This window comes from Mesitornis unicolor, unplaced genomic scaffold (genome assembly GCF_000695765.1).
Source record: "Mesitornis unicolor isolate BGI_N332 unplaced genomic scaffold, ASM69576v1 scaffold1429, whole genome shotgun sequence".
NCBI classification, from domain to species: domain Eukaryota; kingdom Metazoa; phylum Chordata; class Aves; order Mesitornithiformes; family Mesitornithidae; genus Mesitornis; species Mesitornis unicolor.
This window is the reverse complement of record NW_010205167.1, coordinates 5299-25161: the sequence shown is the minus strand read 5'-3', so window position 1 is coordinate 25161 and position 19863 is coordinate 5299. Positions and strand designations below refer to the sequence as shown.

The following is a 19863-nucleotide window of genomic DNA, read 5'->3' as shown; positions in this document are numbered from 1 at the left end:
TCCCTGCTGATTTTGCAGGCATATGGCAAAGGAAAGAAGGCAACAACAGAAGAAAGATCACATTCTTACAATTTAAGAGCCTCAATGTATATAGTCAGAGGCATGACTAGATAAAATTTATCCCTTTGAATTGCATCCACAATCCTGCTGGCTACATAATCTGGCTCGGACACAGGAAGAAGGGGGCTTCTGGTGAAACAAGAAACAAAGCATTATGAAATTATAAAACTTTAATTTTGAGCTGTATTCAAACACAGAAATAATTTAATTAAATCATTTAAGAATTTTCCCCCTTCCCCTCAAGTAGTCTTGAAACAGAGTCTCCAATCCTCTTTGCTCCTGCTATTATCAAAATAAATTGAAAACACTTTGGTGATGTTGTGAATTTGAATGACTTTTGTGCAAGCCCTGCTTCAACCCTAATGCAGTTAATACTCACAGTGATTGCAGTATTGAAATCTTCCATACTAAGCTAAGCAATACTATGTGCTGTTCCGCATATAATAGTTCTGCCCTCTGCATACCTCCTCCTTTTCTGCTGTAAATGTTGAGAGGACAGCTAAATAGACCAGGACCAGGCCTGTTCCCAGCCAGAAGAAAGGCTGTGGTCTAGCTAATATATGCTACTTCAGGATGATGAGTGGTGGAAGCAGGAACAGAGCACTGCAAAACCAAGATCCCTGGTACTGCACTACTACAATGGCTAATTCAGTACTTGCAGCCTCTGCCATCACTACAACCATACAATAACTCACTGGATACTACCACCATAGCTAGTCTCACTTAGAGAAGCATAGTACCTGCTAATACAGACAGTGGGGCATAGTTATTAATGACAGGGCAGGCATGCCCTGCCATAACTGTAATCACTGCGCCAAAATTACTTGAAGCAGAGAACCTCAGCAGCACCCATTCTACTGACAAAGAAGGTTGCCTTAAATCTTGCCGTGCATCCCCAACCACTCCTTGGCTGTGAGGTTGTTACGCAGTCCCTGTTGTACATCAGTTATTAATTGTGTGGAACGCTTGAATTTCTTACGTCAAGACATAGCTGTATGTGCCAATAGGGCACACATAATGAATTGAAAAGCAAATTAACCTTATAATAGCTGGAAACTGAATGTGGCACACCTAGTGAGTAGTGATTATTTTTTTACATATGAAATAATAGTACAGGATCTAAGTTGTACTTACTCGCTTTGAAAACCTCTAGCTAATTTAGTATTAACAAAATATGGGCAAATTATTGTGAATTTAATTCCTCGTTTTCCTGTGTGATACAGTTCCGAATTTATGGCTTCCATCATTCCCACAATTGCAAATTTACTTGCAGAGTAATCTGAAAAATGAAGAAAAAAGAAATATTCAAAATATGTCAAAAGCACCACAGTTAGTGTTATATACAGAATTTAATGTTTTGCAATACCATTTAAGCCCTGATATTACTTAGTTAAATAATTAGGAGTCTTGTAATTAGTGTTTTAAGGATGCTGTGTGTGTTGATGTTGCTAAATCTGAAGATTAATGGCTCTTCCCACGACTGATGCACAGTTGTCTAAGGATAGGATTAAACCTTTTATAGTGGACTATTTTCAGTGTACTATAAAGAGATATAAGATAAGCTTATTCAACATATCATGTTCATTTCCAGATACTCATATACAAGCCAGGCATCCATTCAGTTCAGAATGTCTTCACCCTTTACTACTGCGGCTTACATTTCAGTATGAACTATTTCTAGTCATAAAATCTAAATACTCATAAATGTTGCTTCAACCTCTTACTACTTCTTCTGATTTGCCCTGTAACTTCAGTTTTGTCTGCCCAGGAAGACTGAATTTTGTCTCATTTTTATTGTTTGAACATATGAAACTCCATCTTTGGAGATAATAAAACATTTTCCCTTACAAGACCCTGTGCAACATGATCTAAGTTGGTCCTGCTTTTATTTTGGGGTATGGACCAAATGACCTTCAGAGGTTTCTTCCAAACTACATTGTTCCACAATTTTGCAACAGTAAGAGCCTTATTTCACTATAGGAATTTACACGTGGCTTCCTAAGACTTTTTCAAACATGTGTGAAAATATTTGTTAGATGCAATGGAATGCAATTTTGCTAAAAGAGTAGCTTCAAAAACTGGCATCAGAGACAGTTTGTTATTCTTCAGGGATTCACCCATATTGGATGATGGATCCATGCAACCTAAAAATGTGTAGTTAAGGTGTAAAAAGTTATAATGCTTGGATGGCAGGTTCACTCTCATAAGCCTAACAGTTAAATGATGAAATATGTGACCTATTATCAATACCAAATTTGACTCAGTGATAACAAGTGGCAAGCAAACACTACAGTAACACCATCAATCAGCAGAAGAAACAAGAGATACTTATTACACTGAAGTTCACTTCTCATAGGGTGACCTAAGAGATATGATCAAGAAGTCAGAGAGGCTCGAGGAAAGACTGGGCAGCAGACCCAGGCTGACGGAATAGTCAGGACTGTTGCAGACAGCTCTTCTGAGGGAAACAACTGAGAACATGGAGCTGTTAAATATCCTAAACCACAATTCATTCAAATTAATTTTAATGAAAATCCTGTCAAAATGCCTTCTGGACCTGAAAACCATTTTCCAACTAAATTTATAGTTCCAGGTATAACCCATGTATGTCTCAGGACTCTGAACATTCTTCTGCAGAAAACCTGGCATGAAAAATGTGTTAGACAACCTGTATGCAGAGCTCCCTCCCACTGCATACATAGGAGCTGTCTTGATCTTCTGTGGAGATAAGACAGGCTGCAGTTAGGAAAATCTGCAGTGAGGCCCCTGTGTCACTCAGGCAACATATCACCATCATCCTCTTCAATACACCACCACCTTTGGTATCTGCAGGCTCTTCCTGAATGTTCAATATGTCAGTGTAAACTGCTTAAGTCAAGCATTTATGAGATTTCCAATAAAGTTATTAGCATGTAGATCTAATTTGTAATGGCACTTGATGATACTAACCTGAACTTCTGTATCCTCCCAACAATCCTGCTGAGCTGGACATGCTAACCAGGTGTCCACGGTCGCAGCGCATCATGGCTGGAAGAAAGGCCTTGCAAGTCTAAAAGATATTAAAAAAACCCCATTATAACAAAACACGTCAAAAATGTTGCATTCCAAATTAGGCTTTACAACCCAATTTGCTTTCTGGGGCTTCAGTACATAAGAAGCCAAAATGACCTTCTATCTCTGTAAGAATTTATAACTGAGACAGCATTTCCTTGAATTACTGCCCTCTCTGAAGATCTGTCAGCATTTAAACCCATGTTATTAAAAGCAGCAGAGTTTATATTTACCCCGTCTCCTGGTTTGAGTCCATTTGAGACTATTAGCAAAGATTTGGTACACAAGAGGGAGCTAGAAGTCAACACATCAAGGGAGCTCAGCTGTCTATGGGCCCTATTTGTTAAAAGCGAACTGCCTGACAACTCGGGCAACCCAGACCGCCCCCGTGGGTGATGCAACATAAGAAGGATGCGAGTGCTTTATGATGGGGAAGATAAGAAAAAAGACAGAGCAGCATCAGTTTCTTTTTCAGTAGCTGAGACGTGCGGCAATGTCTATTCAACTCCAGATGTGTGTGTCTGCTACATGTTTAGTTGGTTGAGGGCTCACGGCCACTGCCCCCCTGCCCTATGTCTCTTCAGACCTATGAGGAGGAAAAATCTCTCCTAGTCTCTTTGCCTGAAGTATCTGAAAGAATGATGCACTGTGGGCTGGTAAATGATTAAAAGTCTTCTATCTGAAATGATTTTCTGTTGAGAAATGCCATTTAGCAAGGGAGTTGCAATACTACATTTCCCCCCAGTGCAGGCTGCTCCCTCAGGCATATAAACAACAAATGCAAGATAGGGCAAGAGGAACACTCCCTCACAACAAAACCTTCCAGGAGGGTCAACTGAGACCCTGAATAACAGCAAATTCCTTCAGAGGTAATACATACTGTCCAGGATTAGTTTTATGTACATGGTGACTAGGAATGAAAGCACAACCCGAAGACTGACACCAACATGTGCAGCGTAGCATCACTTAGTTCAGAAAAGACCTTTAAGATCATCAAGTCCAACCATAAACCTAACACTGCCAAGTCCGCCACTAAACCATGGTCCTGCCTCCCCAAGTGCTACAAGTCTATCAGACAAAGCTTTCTGATGCCGGCCAACATCTGGAGCGGGACAGTCACACGCCATGGTGTCAGCACTAACTTCAGCCACAGCTGTTACAGGTAGAGCATGTTACACGCTACGGTTGCACAAAATTCTGATTTACCAAAGTGCCCAGGCAGGTTTGTGTCAATATTACTGAGACATAGTGGGGAGACTGTCAATTTGACGTGTCTCCAATTAGAGGATGATTAAAAAAAGAGTATCTTCCCACAATCAAGGCCTTTCCCATCCTTATTCCAAATTGGATTCCCCAGGTAGGTGCCACCATGGTGATTTTCACAGTGAAATACTTGCCTGTACCTTTCAGTCACCCAGGAGAGAAAAAAATACATTACCCAGACTTGAGAGAAGAAGTTGACTTTTAAAGTATTTTCAAAATCTTCATCTCGCGTGTCAATGAACATTTTCCCAGGCAGTATGCCAGCATCATTGATTAGAATAGTAACATCTCCAACTTCTTTTCTAACCTGAATAAAAAAAGGATACACAGAAAACTTCAGAAGGTGTCCTTGTCTCTTGTGCTTCATTTACGAAAAAGTTTAGTGATACTTGCAGTTATTTATATCTTTACTGGAAATGTAAGTATGTAAGAACTGTTGTACCACATCAGAACAAAGGTCTGTCTAGCCCCACGGTAGAAACAGTAAAAAAACGGACCAGGACTCAGGTCTCTTTGAGCATACTCCTCAACTTTTAGAATCATAGAAAGATAAAATCGTTTGTGTTGAAAAAGACCTTAAAGATCATCTAATTCCAACCCCACTGCCATGGGCAGGGACACCTCTCACCAGATCAGGTTACTCAAAGCCCTGTCCAACCTGGCCTTGAACACTTTCAGGGAAGGGGCATCCACAACTTCCCTGGGCAACCTGTGCTGGTGTCTCACCACCCTCACAGTAAAGAATTTCTTCCTAATATCTATCCTAATATCCTAATATCTATGCTTTTTCAGTTAAAAACCTTTGCCCCTCATTCTATCGCTACCTGCCCTCATATAAAGTCCCTCCCCAGCTATCCTGTAGCAGCATTCTTTTTTTCACACTCTGCAGCTTAGTATCTTCCTCAGATAGATAAGTTATCTCTATCTTTGTATTTAATAGATCCCCGTGGTTAATTTCTTCCCTGATAATTTGTCTAATTGCTTTCTGAACTACACAATACTTATGGTTTCCACGGGAACCTCAAGTAAGTAATGAGTTACAAAGCTTTAGTGGGCACTGTGAGAATGCTTTAATTGCAACCTGAACATTTCTTGTCCCCTCTTTCTGGTATTGTGAGAATCTGTATTCCTCACCCAAGTCTGTTCAACCCCTTCTTCAGGTATTTTCTGCTGAACAGGATAGAATTCAGTGCAGATCCCTGGGGGACACCAGTCCCTTTGAGTGCAGAAGTGTGTACCATGAAATAGATAGATAGCACCACTTGGAGAGAAGGCCAAAGTCACCATTAGCTCCATTCGAGTTTAAAAACATTTTATAAAAATATTTAATTCCATGATTTGGATTTACATCAAAGCAGGTGGCCAAGATTTACTTATAGTAATACAAATCAGGCTCATGGCAGAGATTTTTGTGCTAGAGGCAAATGTTTATTTGGTGTCTCAGAAGGGACAGAATGACTACAAAACCATAAAAATCCCAGAAATGTTGCTGTCTGGCAATTTGGAAATAGGTGCTTGGATCTGATGCCCCAGCGTCTGACCTTCCTTTGGCTCTCTCAGGGAGCCTTTAGTGCTCAGTGAAGACTCGTTTGATTCTCCTTCAGCTGTGCCAGGCTTTCTTCTTGTCACAGACAAGCAATGCTCAGATACCAGCACCTTTCCACCTGCACAAATGAATGTAAATCCAGCCACTGCTGAGTATGGCAGGAATCCCCAACTCTTCCTCTGTGGGATACATCTGTACTTCCTCCCGACTTGTACCTTTTAACTACTGTGTTAGTCCATGTGACAATCCTCTTTTTCTTCACATGACAACACAGCAAGATTTTTTTTAAAATCTGGCTTAATTTGAGCTGTTTATTCACTATCCCCCCAAAAAAGAATTGGGAAGCTCGACTTCCATTCACAAAAAGTCAAGCTGATTATTCTCCATTATGTATTTCTCCAGGTTTCTATTAATTCTTTTCTCTATAATAATTTCCACCAATTTTCTGTATGAAAAGTTTGTAGTTTCTTGATGTCCTCTCAAGCACTCTTTAAAATTGGCTTATTTGCAATCTTCATTTCTTGGACACCTGTTGTAGCAAAACATGTACCACTCATTTCTAGCTCATGTGATTCATATCTGATTTCCTTAGAAATTCCCAGGTGGATACTGGCTGATCCTGAAAATCTGTTGCCATCCACTTCATCAGTTTATTCTCTTTTTAGGGACTTTGATGATCTGATTTGCTTCCTAGAAAGCAAGCTTCCACTGTGGGAAAATACCTAGTGGTTTTTTTGCAGTGAATATACCAAGTAAAAGTAATTAATTTAACTTTTCTGCTATTCCTTTATCTTCTGTGTCCAAGCTCATGCCTTTTGACATTTTCATTGATAATAATGAAAAAGTTGCAGCTGTTTCCAAGAGTAGAGAAGGCCCCAAGTTGAAAAAGTCTTGATCTAAAAGAAACTGTCTCCATCATGAGTGTTCAATTCATACACATACCTACAAAGATGTTGGTATTGTTAGCAATAATTTAACATCTTTGGAGCAGTTCCTGAATTTTAAATAGCTCTTTGAGTTTCTGCTTGTAGGTCAGTCTCTGCACTTCAGCATACTCTGCTGATGTGGGCACAGCAAATGCTGGAGCCCTATGGCTGATCCGGTTCACGTGTTTGGAGACTGAAAATTACTTGAGTGCACAAAACAAACATTTTGAAACTCTGTTAAACTAAGAACAAACAAATAATTTCAAAATGTTCAGCTTTGACAGGAAAGTCCAACCAAGAAATTACTTACATAGGCTTAAACTAGACATGTTGGTGCATGTCTTTGGAAGAATCAGATAGCATCTGTGGGAATAGGGATTTAATGCCAATTTAAAATATTATTTTTAAAAGAGATTTGATCTTGCTAAATTATAAAATGAGGTTTTTCCTTGCAAAAAGGGGATTCTAGAAGAATTGCTGTTCGATTTATAGTATCATTCCTAATAAAGATGAAATGTCATATTTGAAGTACTGACCACAAGTTGCTCAGACTGATTTTCATCTTGCTGGGAAGTGATAAGAGATGTTAAAAATTGTTGAAATTAGTGGGATTCTTACTCCAAAATGGCAGGAGTCAATGTCTTACATGGTGAGGATCATATCATCTGTACCACCCAAGTAACTGGCAAAGGTCGTCCTCCTTAAACACTGCGTGGTGGGTCTGTACAGAACACTCCACCACTTGCTCCTCTCTGCAGACATGCTATTATAATATGATACATCCCTGCCTGCACTGTCCCAGTAGTACTATGGTACCACTTGTGGTTCTTAACATCTACAACCAATGGCCCTAAATGGAATTTTTTTCTGAGCACTGTTAATTTCTGTGCCCCAAATGCTGCTAACAAGTATGAGTAAAATAATACCTTGTTGAGTGCAAGCTTGAGAATTGCAGTTCCAGATACTTACAGATACTGAATCCAACTTACCTTTTAGAAGTACATTTCATTGGGAACATTTCTTGAGGAAAAATACTTATTTCAAACTTTCATAGCCACATTTGGAAAGAATTAATCTGTTCTGGTTAAAATTAAAAGCAACAACCACAAAACAAAGAGACCCCACTGACAACTCATAGAAAATGAATGTAACATTTCAGGGGTACTCCAAAACAATCTATCAACATTCATGTGTCATGAAATATTTTAGCTAATTTCTCTGATTTGCGCCTTTGGACACAAAATGGCAAAGATGTGACTTGAGAGTCATGTATATGACTACATATACTGAGAATTTAACAGAAGAAGAGTTTATCCCTGGATAAAATAGCAGAGTGGCTAAATGGATTATAAGTGAGGTTATACTGGGAAATATTTTCAGGCAGTGTGTATTTTAAGGACAAGTGAAAACTAATAATGTTAATTTAATGGTCAATTTCTGGACTCTGATATAATAATAAAAAGGTAATAGTTTACAAAGTGTAGGTCAGCAGAGCAGAAAAGTCTCATTTAAAATGGAATCCTTCTCTACCTTACTTTCCAGCTAGATTGACCAGAAAATAAATTGAAGCCAATTCATCAACTTGACTGGAGACCAGCTATGTCCTGATGATATTTCTGAAAGAATTATACCTCACATCACCCTTAAAGAACAATAGTTTTCTAAAACCCACCTCGCTTACAAATTCCACTGTTTTTACAATTTGTTTTAATTTCTTGATATCTTAAAGAAATTTTAAAGCCTGAAGAAACTAATATATTGAGTTAACCTCTGCTGCATGTTAAAACTCATAATCTAAAAGAAGTTACCATCTCACCACAAAGACTGGAAATGGATAAATCTTGATAGAACAGATTAAATACGGTTGCTTTTTGTGAACATAGTTTAAGTTCCATCTACAAGCTACTTGTCGAAAAGAGGAAGTCATTGCCCTACATGATTACTTTGCTTTAGTGAACAGTAGTTTCTTAAAAGATGTCAATAGTATACATGGTTAAAAAGAAGCAAGAAGCCAAATCAGGCATCAGAAGCTGTGTCCTACCTTGTCGGCCTGTGCATACACCTCCTCCCTATTGCTGCAGTCACAGTGGTACACAAACACGCGTTTAGCTCCACGTTGCTGGGCTAATCTGCACGTTTCTTTGTTACCTTCATCATCAATGTCCCAGAGAACCAAGGTTGCTCCTAGAGGAGCAAATTTTAAGACGATCTGCCTTCCAATCCCATTTGCGGAGCCAGTAATAAGCACTATTTCACCAGCAAAATTTCTTTTGCATGAAGGAAATATGCATAAGATTAGATTCTTCAAAAATGAAACCATTAAGGATAGCAGGAGCTGTAGAAACTCCAGGATGCCTCTGAAGATGCACATGATTTGTCAGGCACAACCACCACTCTTCCGTGATATAAACCCGGAAATACAATCTGTTACTGGCCCTTCAAAATGCTGAGATATTGACTGAAAAAAAAAAAAAAGAAAAAAAGAAAAAAGAGATTGACTTTCAAATAGCTATTTCTTTTACATTGTTCTTTTGTTTGTTCAGGTACAAAATACATTACTAAAGACTACTTTTGTGAAAGTTTCTTACTTGTAGGATTAAAGCAAATGTCTTCTGCTAGATCCTACACACCAGCTCTTTCATCCCAAAGTCCTCAGCTTCCACCTTGGTTTTTAATAAAGTTTAGCAACATACATTTTATACATGTATATTGTAGCAGCATACATGTATAAAACATGTCTGTTTTCATAGCAAGGTGATATTAGCTGAACAAAAAAAGTACTGAAAATGCTGGTGTGATATCAACCTCAGAAAGAAAAGTGTCCTTAGCAGAAATGTCACCTGCTATTTCAGAAAGCGGGCAAGGAGAACCTGTCCATGCCATGTATAGTTTCCAGTGTTGTATGGTCAAAATCACAAAAATCACAAAACTAAAAGAAAATTAATTTGTGAGCAAATTACCAATCACTAAAAAAACCCCAAAAATGCAAAAAAAAAAGGCGCGTAGCCCTGCGCCCCCAGAGAGGGGACTCCCGTCTCCCTGCGGCCCTGCCCCCCCCCTCCACCTCTCTCCGGCCCCCTTCGGGGGCCGCCCCCCCCCCCCCGGCCCCCTTGGGGGGCCGCCCCCTGCCCGGTCCCCGCCGCCGGCGGGACCCCCTGCACTCACCGCCGGCGCCGGCTGCTCCGCACCTGCCTGCCCAGGGGTGGCCCTGAGGAACTGGGTGTCAGTCCTGGGTGGCTTCCCAAAGTCGTCTGCTGGGCGGTACCCTCTCCTGCCGCGTCACGAAGCCGTGGTGCTGCATCACCTTCCGCCCCCTCCACTCTACCTGCCCTAACCAGGAGGGTGAGGGTGACATGGCCGCTGGCAACGCGCCTAGGACTTGTAGAACGACCTGGCCAAGAACTTGGAAAGCAAGCACTCCCTTCCTCTGTGGCTGCTTTACCGGAGTTATGAAGTTAAACACTTCTTTCTTTGTATGGTAAATTAATTACTGTTCTCCAGCTTGCCCAGATGCTGATCAAAAATGTCTCCCTATAACACAGTGAAACCACCTCTTTGTCATTGTTTCACATCTATAAAAGTACAATGATGGTTCCTCAGTTCTCCATACACACATTAACCAGCTTTAAAACTGCAGTCCCAGACCACTGTAGTGTCAGTATTTTTTTTTTTTCCTTGATTGAACAGAAAGCCATGCTCCTACTTAGGCCCGTAATACTGTGCTTTTCCCTTTATCTTCTCAGCTGGTCTCGATCACCGTGACATCTTCCATGCACTGTTTATGTAAAAAGACAAGAGAGCACTATTCATTTGCCGTACTTTGCATTTTGAACCAATGATACTAAAGGTCTTGTCTTGTTTTTCGGCAAGTCACAGAAGGAAGGAATTTGAATAAAGTCATGGTGCACTCTGGTCCACACATCTATGTTGTAAACACAATTCAGATCACAGTTCATGGGGAATCATGGGGCATTTTTCATTTCAGCTGAAACAAAATGGTAGTTCACATAATTTGATGTAATTTACACCAAGAAATATGGTGGAAAATTCTAGCTGTCAGTGCTAGTAATTGTAACCCATGCATAACTAACTGTTGCATATTCTGTTTAGATATCAGCAAAAAATGAAGCTGAAATACATCCACTGAGGCTTAAGGCAGATCTCAAAGCCTCAGTAAAGTGTGGCTCCGAACAAGGTGCGAACCAATGCAAAATAGGTGGGTAAGGTAACTCCAAGCGTGTTTCACTGTAATCAGCCATCACATGGCAAAAGCAGCAAATTATGGGAAGGGGAAATGATTCAGTGATGAATTCCTGGTTATGAAACAAGCTAGAGGAGATGTTTGTTTTTAGGACAACGTTTCAAGGTAAACCTCACCAATAGGGAATGGTGTTGCAACCAGAACTTTACAAACTGTAAGGTAACAGGAGGAGCCTGTTTTCAAAGCACATGCTTATGCAAGTATGTAAACACATGACTTCCCTGCTCTTACCACTAAATTGGCCTAAAGAGCAGCTATAATTCTGTAAGCAGTCAAAATGACAATGGTCATTAGTAATTTAGATGCCTAAATTAGAGGCTTTCTTGTTGTAGTGGGTTACAGCTCATTACTAGCTTTAGACAGGGAATGGACATGGGAAGTAACAAGAGACTTGGAGGATGCACAGCATATTTAGGATAGGTCATGTTTTGCTCACCACCGGCAAGATTTCATGGATTCTTCAGAGACTTGTTTAGCATTTGGAAATCATGTCTGTGTACTACTTTTTGTCCCAGCTTTGTCCCTATGTTTCAAAATGTTGAATTTTGTTGTCAAACAGAAACTTATTCTTACGGCTGCTGTATGCACAGTAACCAGTTTCTGGCCCCAGACTTACCTCTCTCTGTACTGAATTTCAAATGACTTGTACCAAAATCTCCATTTCATAAGTGATAGTAAAAATACAGGAATTAAATTATCTACAACATTTGGCTGCACGGAAAAAAGAAATAATGCTACAGCCAGAGAAGCCATGCAAACAGTTCTGTGAGAACTATTTTTCCTATTGACCATCCAATAACAAACTTTCAGATGGCTGGCATTAGGTTTAATAACAAAGTTATTAAATATATGAAATGGCAAATGCACAAGTAGATAAATTTTCAAGTTAAAGGCATGCCAATAACAAGATCAAGAACAGAAATAACCACATAACTGAGAATACTTAAAATTGATGTACACCAGCATCCTTATGCACCTCTGTATGCTTTGTATATACCCCATGTTGTGAGAAATAATCATATCAAATTAAGCCTATCAAGTCTATCAAGCAAGTCTATTAAAATAAATCACTACCCTGCTTTCTTGACTGCGTAATAATTGGTCAGACACACATGCCAAAATCTATCCATGTAGCAAGGCTGAATTTTTTCAATGGTGCAAATCCTCTGGCACGCTTGTAGTTGCCAAGGTGATAAAGATGACATAATATTTCAGTAATTACATGTTTTCTGTGAAACACTGGGGTCACAGTTGACTGGAGGTTAGCAAATGTGACGTTCATCTACAAGGGCTGCAAGGAGGATATGGGAAACTGCAGGCCTGTCAGCCTGACCTTGGTGCTGGGGAAGGTTATGGAGTAGATCATCTTGAGTGCCATCACATGGCACATACAGGACAGCCAGGTGATCAGGCCCAATCAGCATGGGTTTATGAAAGGCATTGACTGACCTGATCTCCTTCTACGACAAGGTGATCTGCTTAGTGGATGAAGGGAAGGCTGTGGATGTAGTGTACCTGGACTTTGGTAAAGCCTTTGACACTGTTTCCCACAGCATCCTCCTAGAGAAACTGGCTGCCCATGGGTTGGACAGGCATATGCTTTACTGGGTAAAAAAACTGGCTGGATGCACAGGCCCAAAGAGTTGTGGTGAATGGAGTCAAATCCAGTTGGTGCCTGATCACAAGTGGTGTTCCCCAGGACTTGGTTTTGGGGCTAGTTCTGTTTAGCATTTTTATCAATGATCTGCATGAGGGGATTGAGTGCATTCTCAGTAAGCTTGCAGATGACACCAAGTTGGGCAGGATTATTGATCTGCCTGAAGGTAGGAAGGCTCTACAGAGGAGTCTGGACAGGCTGAGTTGATTGGCCAAGACTAATTGTATGAGGTTCAACAAAGTCAAGTGCTGAGTCCTGCATTTGAGTTACAACCACCCCATGTAATGCTATGGGCTTGGGGATGAGTGACTGGAAAGCTGCCCAGCAGAAAGAACCTGGGGGTGCTGGTTGACAGCCAGCTGAACATGAGTCAGCAATGTGCCCAGGTGGCCGAGAAGGCCAATGGCATCCTGGCTTGTATCAGAAATAGTGTGGCCAGCAGGACCATGGAAGTGATTGTCCCCCTGTACTTGGCACTGGTGAGGCCACACATCAAATACTGTGTTGAGGTATTGGCCTCTCACTACAAGAAAGACATTGAGAAGCTGGAGCTTGTCCAAAGAAGGGCAACAAAGCTGGTGAAGGGTTTAGAGCACAAGACTTATGAGGAGTGGCTGAGGGAACTGGGGTTGTTTAGCTTGGAGAAAAGGAAACTCAGGTGAGACCTTATCGCTCTCTACAACTACCTGAAAGGAGGTGCACTTAGATGTCAGACTCTTCTGCCAAATAGCAAGTGATAGGACAAGAGGAAACAGCCTCAAGTTGCGCAAGGAGAGGTTTAGATTGGGTATTAGGAAACAGTTTTTCACTGAAAGGGTTATCAAGCACTGGAACAGGCTGCCCAGGGAAGTAGTGAAGTCACCATCCCTGGAGGTGTTCAAAAGCTATGTAGATGTGGCCCTTAGGGACATGGTTTAGTGGTGGACTTAGAAGTGTTAGGTTAGTGGTTTGACTCAATGATCTTGAAGATCTTTTCCAACCTAAGTGATTCTATGATTATATGATTCTACGAATTGTCTTAACTGCCATAGGTCATGCATAGTAAAGGCAAGTGTAACTTATTTTATTGGCCTCTTGTTTGGTCATGAAGATTAGATTTAGAGAATTACCTCCTGTTCTCAAGCCAGCTGGACTTTTCAGATGTTTTGACTGATTACACATTGACCAACAGCATCTTGTTACTGAGAAGATAAAGAAGCTTACTTGCAAAGCAGTGAGGCTAATGATATTGAAGTGCATCTTGACCTCTGATCTGTAACATATACTTTAACTATATGTTATTAATTACCAGTAATTATTATATTCCTGAGCTTTTTATAAATGGTTATTAAGTATCTATCAATATATTAATAAGCCATTAATGTATTATCAGTATGTAAAACTTCTAATTCTACTTCCAGAAAGAAAAAAGAAAGATTTAGTAGAACAAGATTACTTTATTAAATTGCCTGATGAATAATTACTTTACTTGGCAGCTGAATGGCTTGTGTTTGTCTTTTTAAAATTCACTATAAGCCATTCACATTAGCATGAGATGTGCCAAACAAATGCTTTGACAAATACAGACAAATTAAGTAATATTTTAATATTTTCTGACAAAACTAATTTCTGCAGACTCTAATAGTGCTTTAGATCTGCTGAATTTGTGGAAGACATTTATTTCAGACATTTAAAAGTAGTCTGACATCATATCAGTACTAACTATTAATATAGTTGTGCAGATCATGTGGTAAAGTGATTTCTATTCATGTATTTGGAGAAACAAAAGAAAAATCCAAATATGCCTAATGCCTACAAAAGGTGAACTATTCTGCACTGGTAAGGACTGGTAAGGCAAAGCAGCTCTCTGCAGGGCACTGCTATTCAGTGATGTCAGTGAACTGATCTTATTAAATGAAAAAAAAGTCCAGGTTTATAAGGACCTGAACAAGAAGTTTATCATGTCTGTCTGTGATATTAAATTTAGTAATGTGGTTGATTTTTATGAGTAATCCAATATGGGACACAAGATGAAATGTGGGAATCCCTTATGACAAAAGATATGCAACAGCCTTAACTCTCCAGCCCTTCTTTAGTAATTTCAGCTTTCAGAAGGACAGGGAAAACTCATATTATCTCCTAAATATCTGTGTCAAAACATACTTTTGATCCATAGGAGTAAAAAGTGTCAGTCTGAAATTTCACCAGAGAGCTAAGACTTAGCCTAAACAAAATAAAAAAAAAAGAAGTGAAATCCTCAGAATCTTTTATCCTGAATCAAAGTATGAGCTGCTTTCTTTTCAAGGAATAGTAGGGAGCAGAGAGGACCTCTTTTCCTATGTTTTGTCTTTACTTCTTAAGAGAAACTCAGTATGATGGCTACCTGGGAATTAAACAGCTCTTGTATCTCGAGTCTGCATATCTGCAGCTCAGTAAGCAAAACTGAAGCATCCATGGGCTCCCAGAGGAGTTTTTTTGCTTTGACTGGTTTTCACTGCTTTTGTTCAGATGGAAGATGACAGCTTCTTTTCTGGTTGATGGAAGACAAATGAGTTAATCACTTTCTGAGAATGGCTTTGTCACATTAACTGTGTCATCAGCTGTTGTAGCATGACAGCTATGCCATATTAACAAAAAATAAAATAAAACCCACATTATTCTATGAAACATTTTTCTAGATGGAGAAATGTGGTGCAGTTGAAATTTCAGCCCCATTTCCCACTCTTGTCAGCTAGTTATTTGCAGAGATGAAGATGGCAACATAGAAAAATGTGAAAGTCCCACTGTAAAACCCTTTTATACTGCAGGTCATGATTGAAAAATGCTGTTGTATGCATTCTAAGAAAGGGTTATGTGGCTTATCTACCTCAACTGCTTTTATGAGAGAAATTCACCTGTTATTTATATAGCTGCCACCATTGTCTTCTGCTCATGAGAGAAAGAAAAAGCATCACCCAAATAAGCATTTTCAAATATTTTCCGAATGCATTGAGTCTAAGAGTTCAGATGCAGATTCTCATAGGAGTGTAGGAAAAATTTTCATAACTCAGTGTCCTGTAGTTTTATATAAACAACTGGGGTTGTTTAGCCTGAAGAAGAGAAGGCTGAGGGGAGACCTCGTCACCACCTACAACTACCTAAAGGGAGGTTGTAGAGAGGTGGGTGCTGGTCTTTTCTCCCAGGTGATGGAGGATAGAACAAGGGGAAACGGCACCAAGCTGTGCCAAGGGAGATTCAGGTTAGAGATAAGGAGGAAGTTCTTTACTGAGAGGGTTGTCAGAGGCTGGAACAGGCTGCCCAGGGAGGTGGTGGAGTCACCATCCCTGGATATATTTAAAGAGCGGGTAGACGAGGTACTTAGGGATATGGTTTAGGGGGTAGACAGGAGCGGTTGGACGTGATGATCTCGGAGGTCTTTTCCAACTGAGCGATTCTGTGATTCTGTGATTCTGTGATATGGATTAGAATCGAGATGAGCTCTGGTCAGAGAGAGATCTGCACACTGATCTCACTGTAGACTTGGAGTGCAAGTCAATGTATACATTTAAATTTAGTAGGAAAACACAGGGTTGTAGGATCTTTTGCCATGGAAAGGTTTAGCACCCTTAATTTGTCTATAAACATATGCTAGCCTTCTCGAGAAAGCAGTGCAGTGCGGTGCTTTTAACAAATAATTTCGCAGAGTGATGTGCTTTTGTGATGACTGTTTAACCTTGAGAGATTTTGCTCCATGGTTTCAGCAAGGATTACAGTAAATGCTCAATTTAGGTAAAGTCACAATCTAATTAAACAAATTCAGTCTAAATCCCTGCTGGGCCAATGAAGATTTGTCTGTCAAATACCTCTAAGCATTTTCATTTTCTATAGCAACAGTTAATTGGATATGCAACTGTCACTTTAAATGCTTTAAATGAGGCTGAGGGGATTAGTAATTGAATGCTTGGATTAATGAATGGGATTAATAGCTGGCTTTGCTATGCTGTTCCTTGCTCACAGCTATGTTCTTGATAACTGTCTACCATGATCAGGTGGATGGAGTAGTGGTCTACAACTGCAACATAGTTGTGATATTTTGATATCAGTTTGATATCAGTTATGATACAGATTTGATATGATCAGTGCATTCCTGTTGATATGTATAACTATTTTTCATACTGTGGCCAGCAAAAGATTATGTTTTAAATATTAAATGCAGAAAATCTAAAAAGTAGCCATGTAATCTCCCCAGTTAGGACTTGGAACTGGAGGTCTCAGTCGTTCTCCAGTTAAATGTATATAATTGTCTTTTATGGTTTGAGTTAGAAAGCAAACTGCAATATGGTGAAGTCACATCAAAGGCTGTGAGTGAAGGCTGACAAAGGAATTTCTGTGTGAGGTGGCAGGGCTGCAAAGGAAGTGGAAGCGGTGAAGTCTGTGCACCACCAAAGCGACTGCTCTTGGAGAAAGATATCAGACTTCAAAGCCAGACTCAGGTAGAGGAATGATGGTGCTTGAATCACCCATCTTGGTGGAAACTGAAGAGAAGCATGAGAGTTTTGAGACTCTGGTAGGGAAGTGGTTCTCTGTGTGACTTTTTAGATCCCACTTCAGTACTATATCGGGTCCAGACATATGGTACGCTCCATGGGGTTGTCCCAGAACGTCACTGTAAATAAAATGGGTTTCAGGGACAGCTAACCTGTACCTAGGGGCTGGGAACTTAACCTTTCATTTGCTTTTTAAGTTGCGAATTCCAAGATGCTCCTGTTGGCATAAGAAGAAATCTTGGTGTTTGTGTCCAGCTGAGCTCTGTAGTGCTTGAGGAAGAAGGTTGTAAGGAAAACTTTCTGTGGCACTGAGATGAATACATAAACTGCAGAATTGTGCAATGAGTTTGTCATTTTGCCTTATATGTAGGCCTCCAAAACCATCCTAATGCATCCTTATGCATCGTACATCGAGAACTTTGGTTCTTGTTAATTAAGTTCCCTTCAGAAATAAACTGAGCCAGTGCATATTTGGAGTCTATGTTGAACACAGTTTAATAATACTTATTTCAGTATATTAAATTAGAACATGTTTCTGTTCTTACAAAGATTCTATCTTAGAAATCATCATCTGAGACAGCTAACAACACTGATGTTATAATTGCTTGTATTTATGATACGGTTATAAACAATTACAAAATAAATAATTATAATTATTTAGAAATACAAAATAATTATTGTAATAATAAATTTGTAGTTATGTTTATTGTATATCATATTACATATTCATATACCAGAAAAAAAACAACCCAGGAAATTCAAAGTTACACACTGCATATTTCAGCTCATAGAATATGCCAAGTCCATCTGAGGTGTGGGAATAGCTCTGTGACCCTTCCTCATTATCCCAAGATTTAAGCTTATGTTTTCAGGCAGAGCTCCAGCTGCATGCAATTTGGTATTCAGAAATCATTGTATTCATCAGCTTCTCTCTCCCTCATGATCTGCTTCTGCATGTGAACTCCATTTGGTTCAGGAAATAATTTTTTTTTCCTTCCTTCCTCTAGTTAGTTCCTATTAAAAAGCCCAACTCATCCTTGCCTAACCTCAACAGACTTTTTTCCTTTCGTTCATAATGCAGAGGCATTAATCTCTTTGAATGGTCCAGATCTTTCCAGCATTCGTTGTTTATACTCAGTTTTTGCTATACTTACTCAGTATTCAGACCAATGGTACCGTATTTGTCATACTCTTGAATATGTAAAAATGCCAAGCCAATGATAAAAGCCAGGGAAAGAAAATGTAGAATCCACTTTTTGGTCTCAGGATAACATTTCTTACTTCAGAATACCCTTTTGTAATTAATTTTGTTTTCAGACATCAGACTTTCCTCTTTTATGCTTTTATTTATGCAAAGCAAAACAGCTGTTTCAATAATCTTCTGAGGAAGCGACAGCTCTGGGAATGTGCTGTACGAGGAAAATTAGGGGAACTTTTCAGAACTTGGACCAAGAGTGAGATGCTCTTTTTAACCTCCCAGCCCAGTGGAACCTATCTGTCTTTAACTTTAGTTTAGATTTATGGTTTAGTAAAGTATTAGTTTACTTTAGTGTTCGCTCCTGAATGATGGCATAACTGAAAGTCGTAAGATAAGAAATTACACATCAACAGAAGAAATTAGATCTTATTCTAATTTCACATCTTTTAAATTATAATTATTAAAGCAAGGAAGTGTCTGACTGGAGAGGTTTTCAATTACAATGGAAGGAATGAGGACTGTTCAGCTTTGCTATTTTGTTCAGAGAATCAATGTCATATCCCCCTTCCATGCACATTCCCACCTGCCTGTTCAACCTTGGAAGAGACTTATTCCTCCCCTTTGGTTGCCCTCACTCCTATTTTGGGTGGCACGCATATATCCCAGTTAGATGTTTGTATCAAGCACTTTTTAAACTATGTAAATTGATATACATGGGAAGGTTTCGTAGATCAAAACACTTCATTTTCCAAGATGCATAATAGGTCTTTGGGAGTTTTATTCCTCATTAAATCACCAGTTATTTAACTGTGAAGGATGGGTGGCAACAGCTGGTAAACCTTTTGCATCATGAAGTACAACAATGCTTGTTTTAGTTAGCAGGATGATGAGGGCCTCTCTGACTAAATTAGGGGTAAGTAAGTTTTAGGGAAAATAAGTGAATAAATGTTGACGTGAAAAATTAAGGGTGCAGCTGCATTGCCATTATAGTTCTTTCTGGAGTGTATGTTTGAAGCAAACGTGTTGCTGATGCCTGCATTCCCCGCATGGATTTGTGCTACAGAGCAGGCTCAGTATGCACAGCCTGAGGTCTTTGTGGATGAAATCACTCAGATGATGTGTTCCAGTCATCCAGTTGATGTCCTTCAGCCACCAGTGGGCAGGTGCTATGGGGGGAAAGAACAGGAATAACACTTTTCCTGTTGTTGGTGGCATCTTGAAAAACTCCTGAAAGATGATAGGGAACACAACTGAATCCTGAAAAGGCCATGGAACTTCTACAGGCACCTGTATTTTCTGCCTTTTAAAATGTGGTATCATCAATTCTGTACAGCAGGAAGGGCAAAAATAGCTGCCCTGCTTTTTAGTGAAGGTAAAGGAACACCTTGCAGTTTAT

The 19863-nt window shown here is 39.7% G+C and overlaps 1 protein-coding gene across 1 annotated transcript in view; it reads right to left on the bottom strand.

The window, feature by feature from the left end:
* Positions 1-9217, bottom strand: part of SDR16C5 (short chain dehydrogenase/reductase family 16C, member 5) — a 9728-nt gene extending 511 nt beyond the window's left edge. Inside the window, exons 1-5 of the mRNA XM_010191303.1 lie at positions 8888-9217; positions 4550-4681; positions 3010-3109; positions 1195-1339; positions 70-189 (exon numbers count right to left, since the gene is read on the bottom strand). Of these exons, the coding sequence (XP_010189605.1) occupies positions 70-189; positions 1195-1339; positions 3010-3109; positions 4550-4681; positions 8888-9217 (827 nt within the window). The remainder of the gene's footprint in view (positions 1-69; positions 190-1194; positions 1340-3009; positions 3110-4549; positions 4682-8887) is intronic.
* Positions 9218-19863: the final 10646 nt, after the last annotated feature.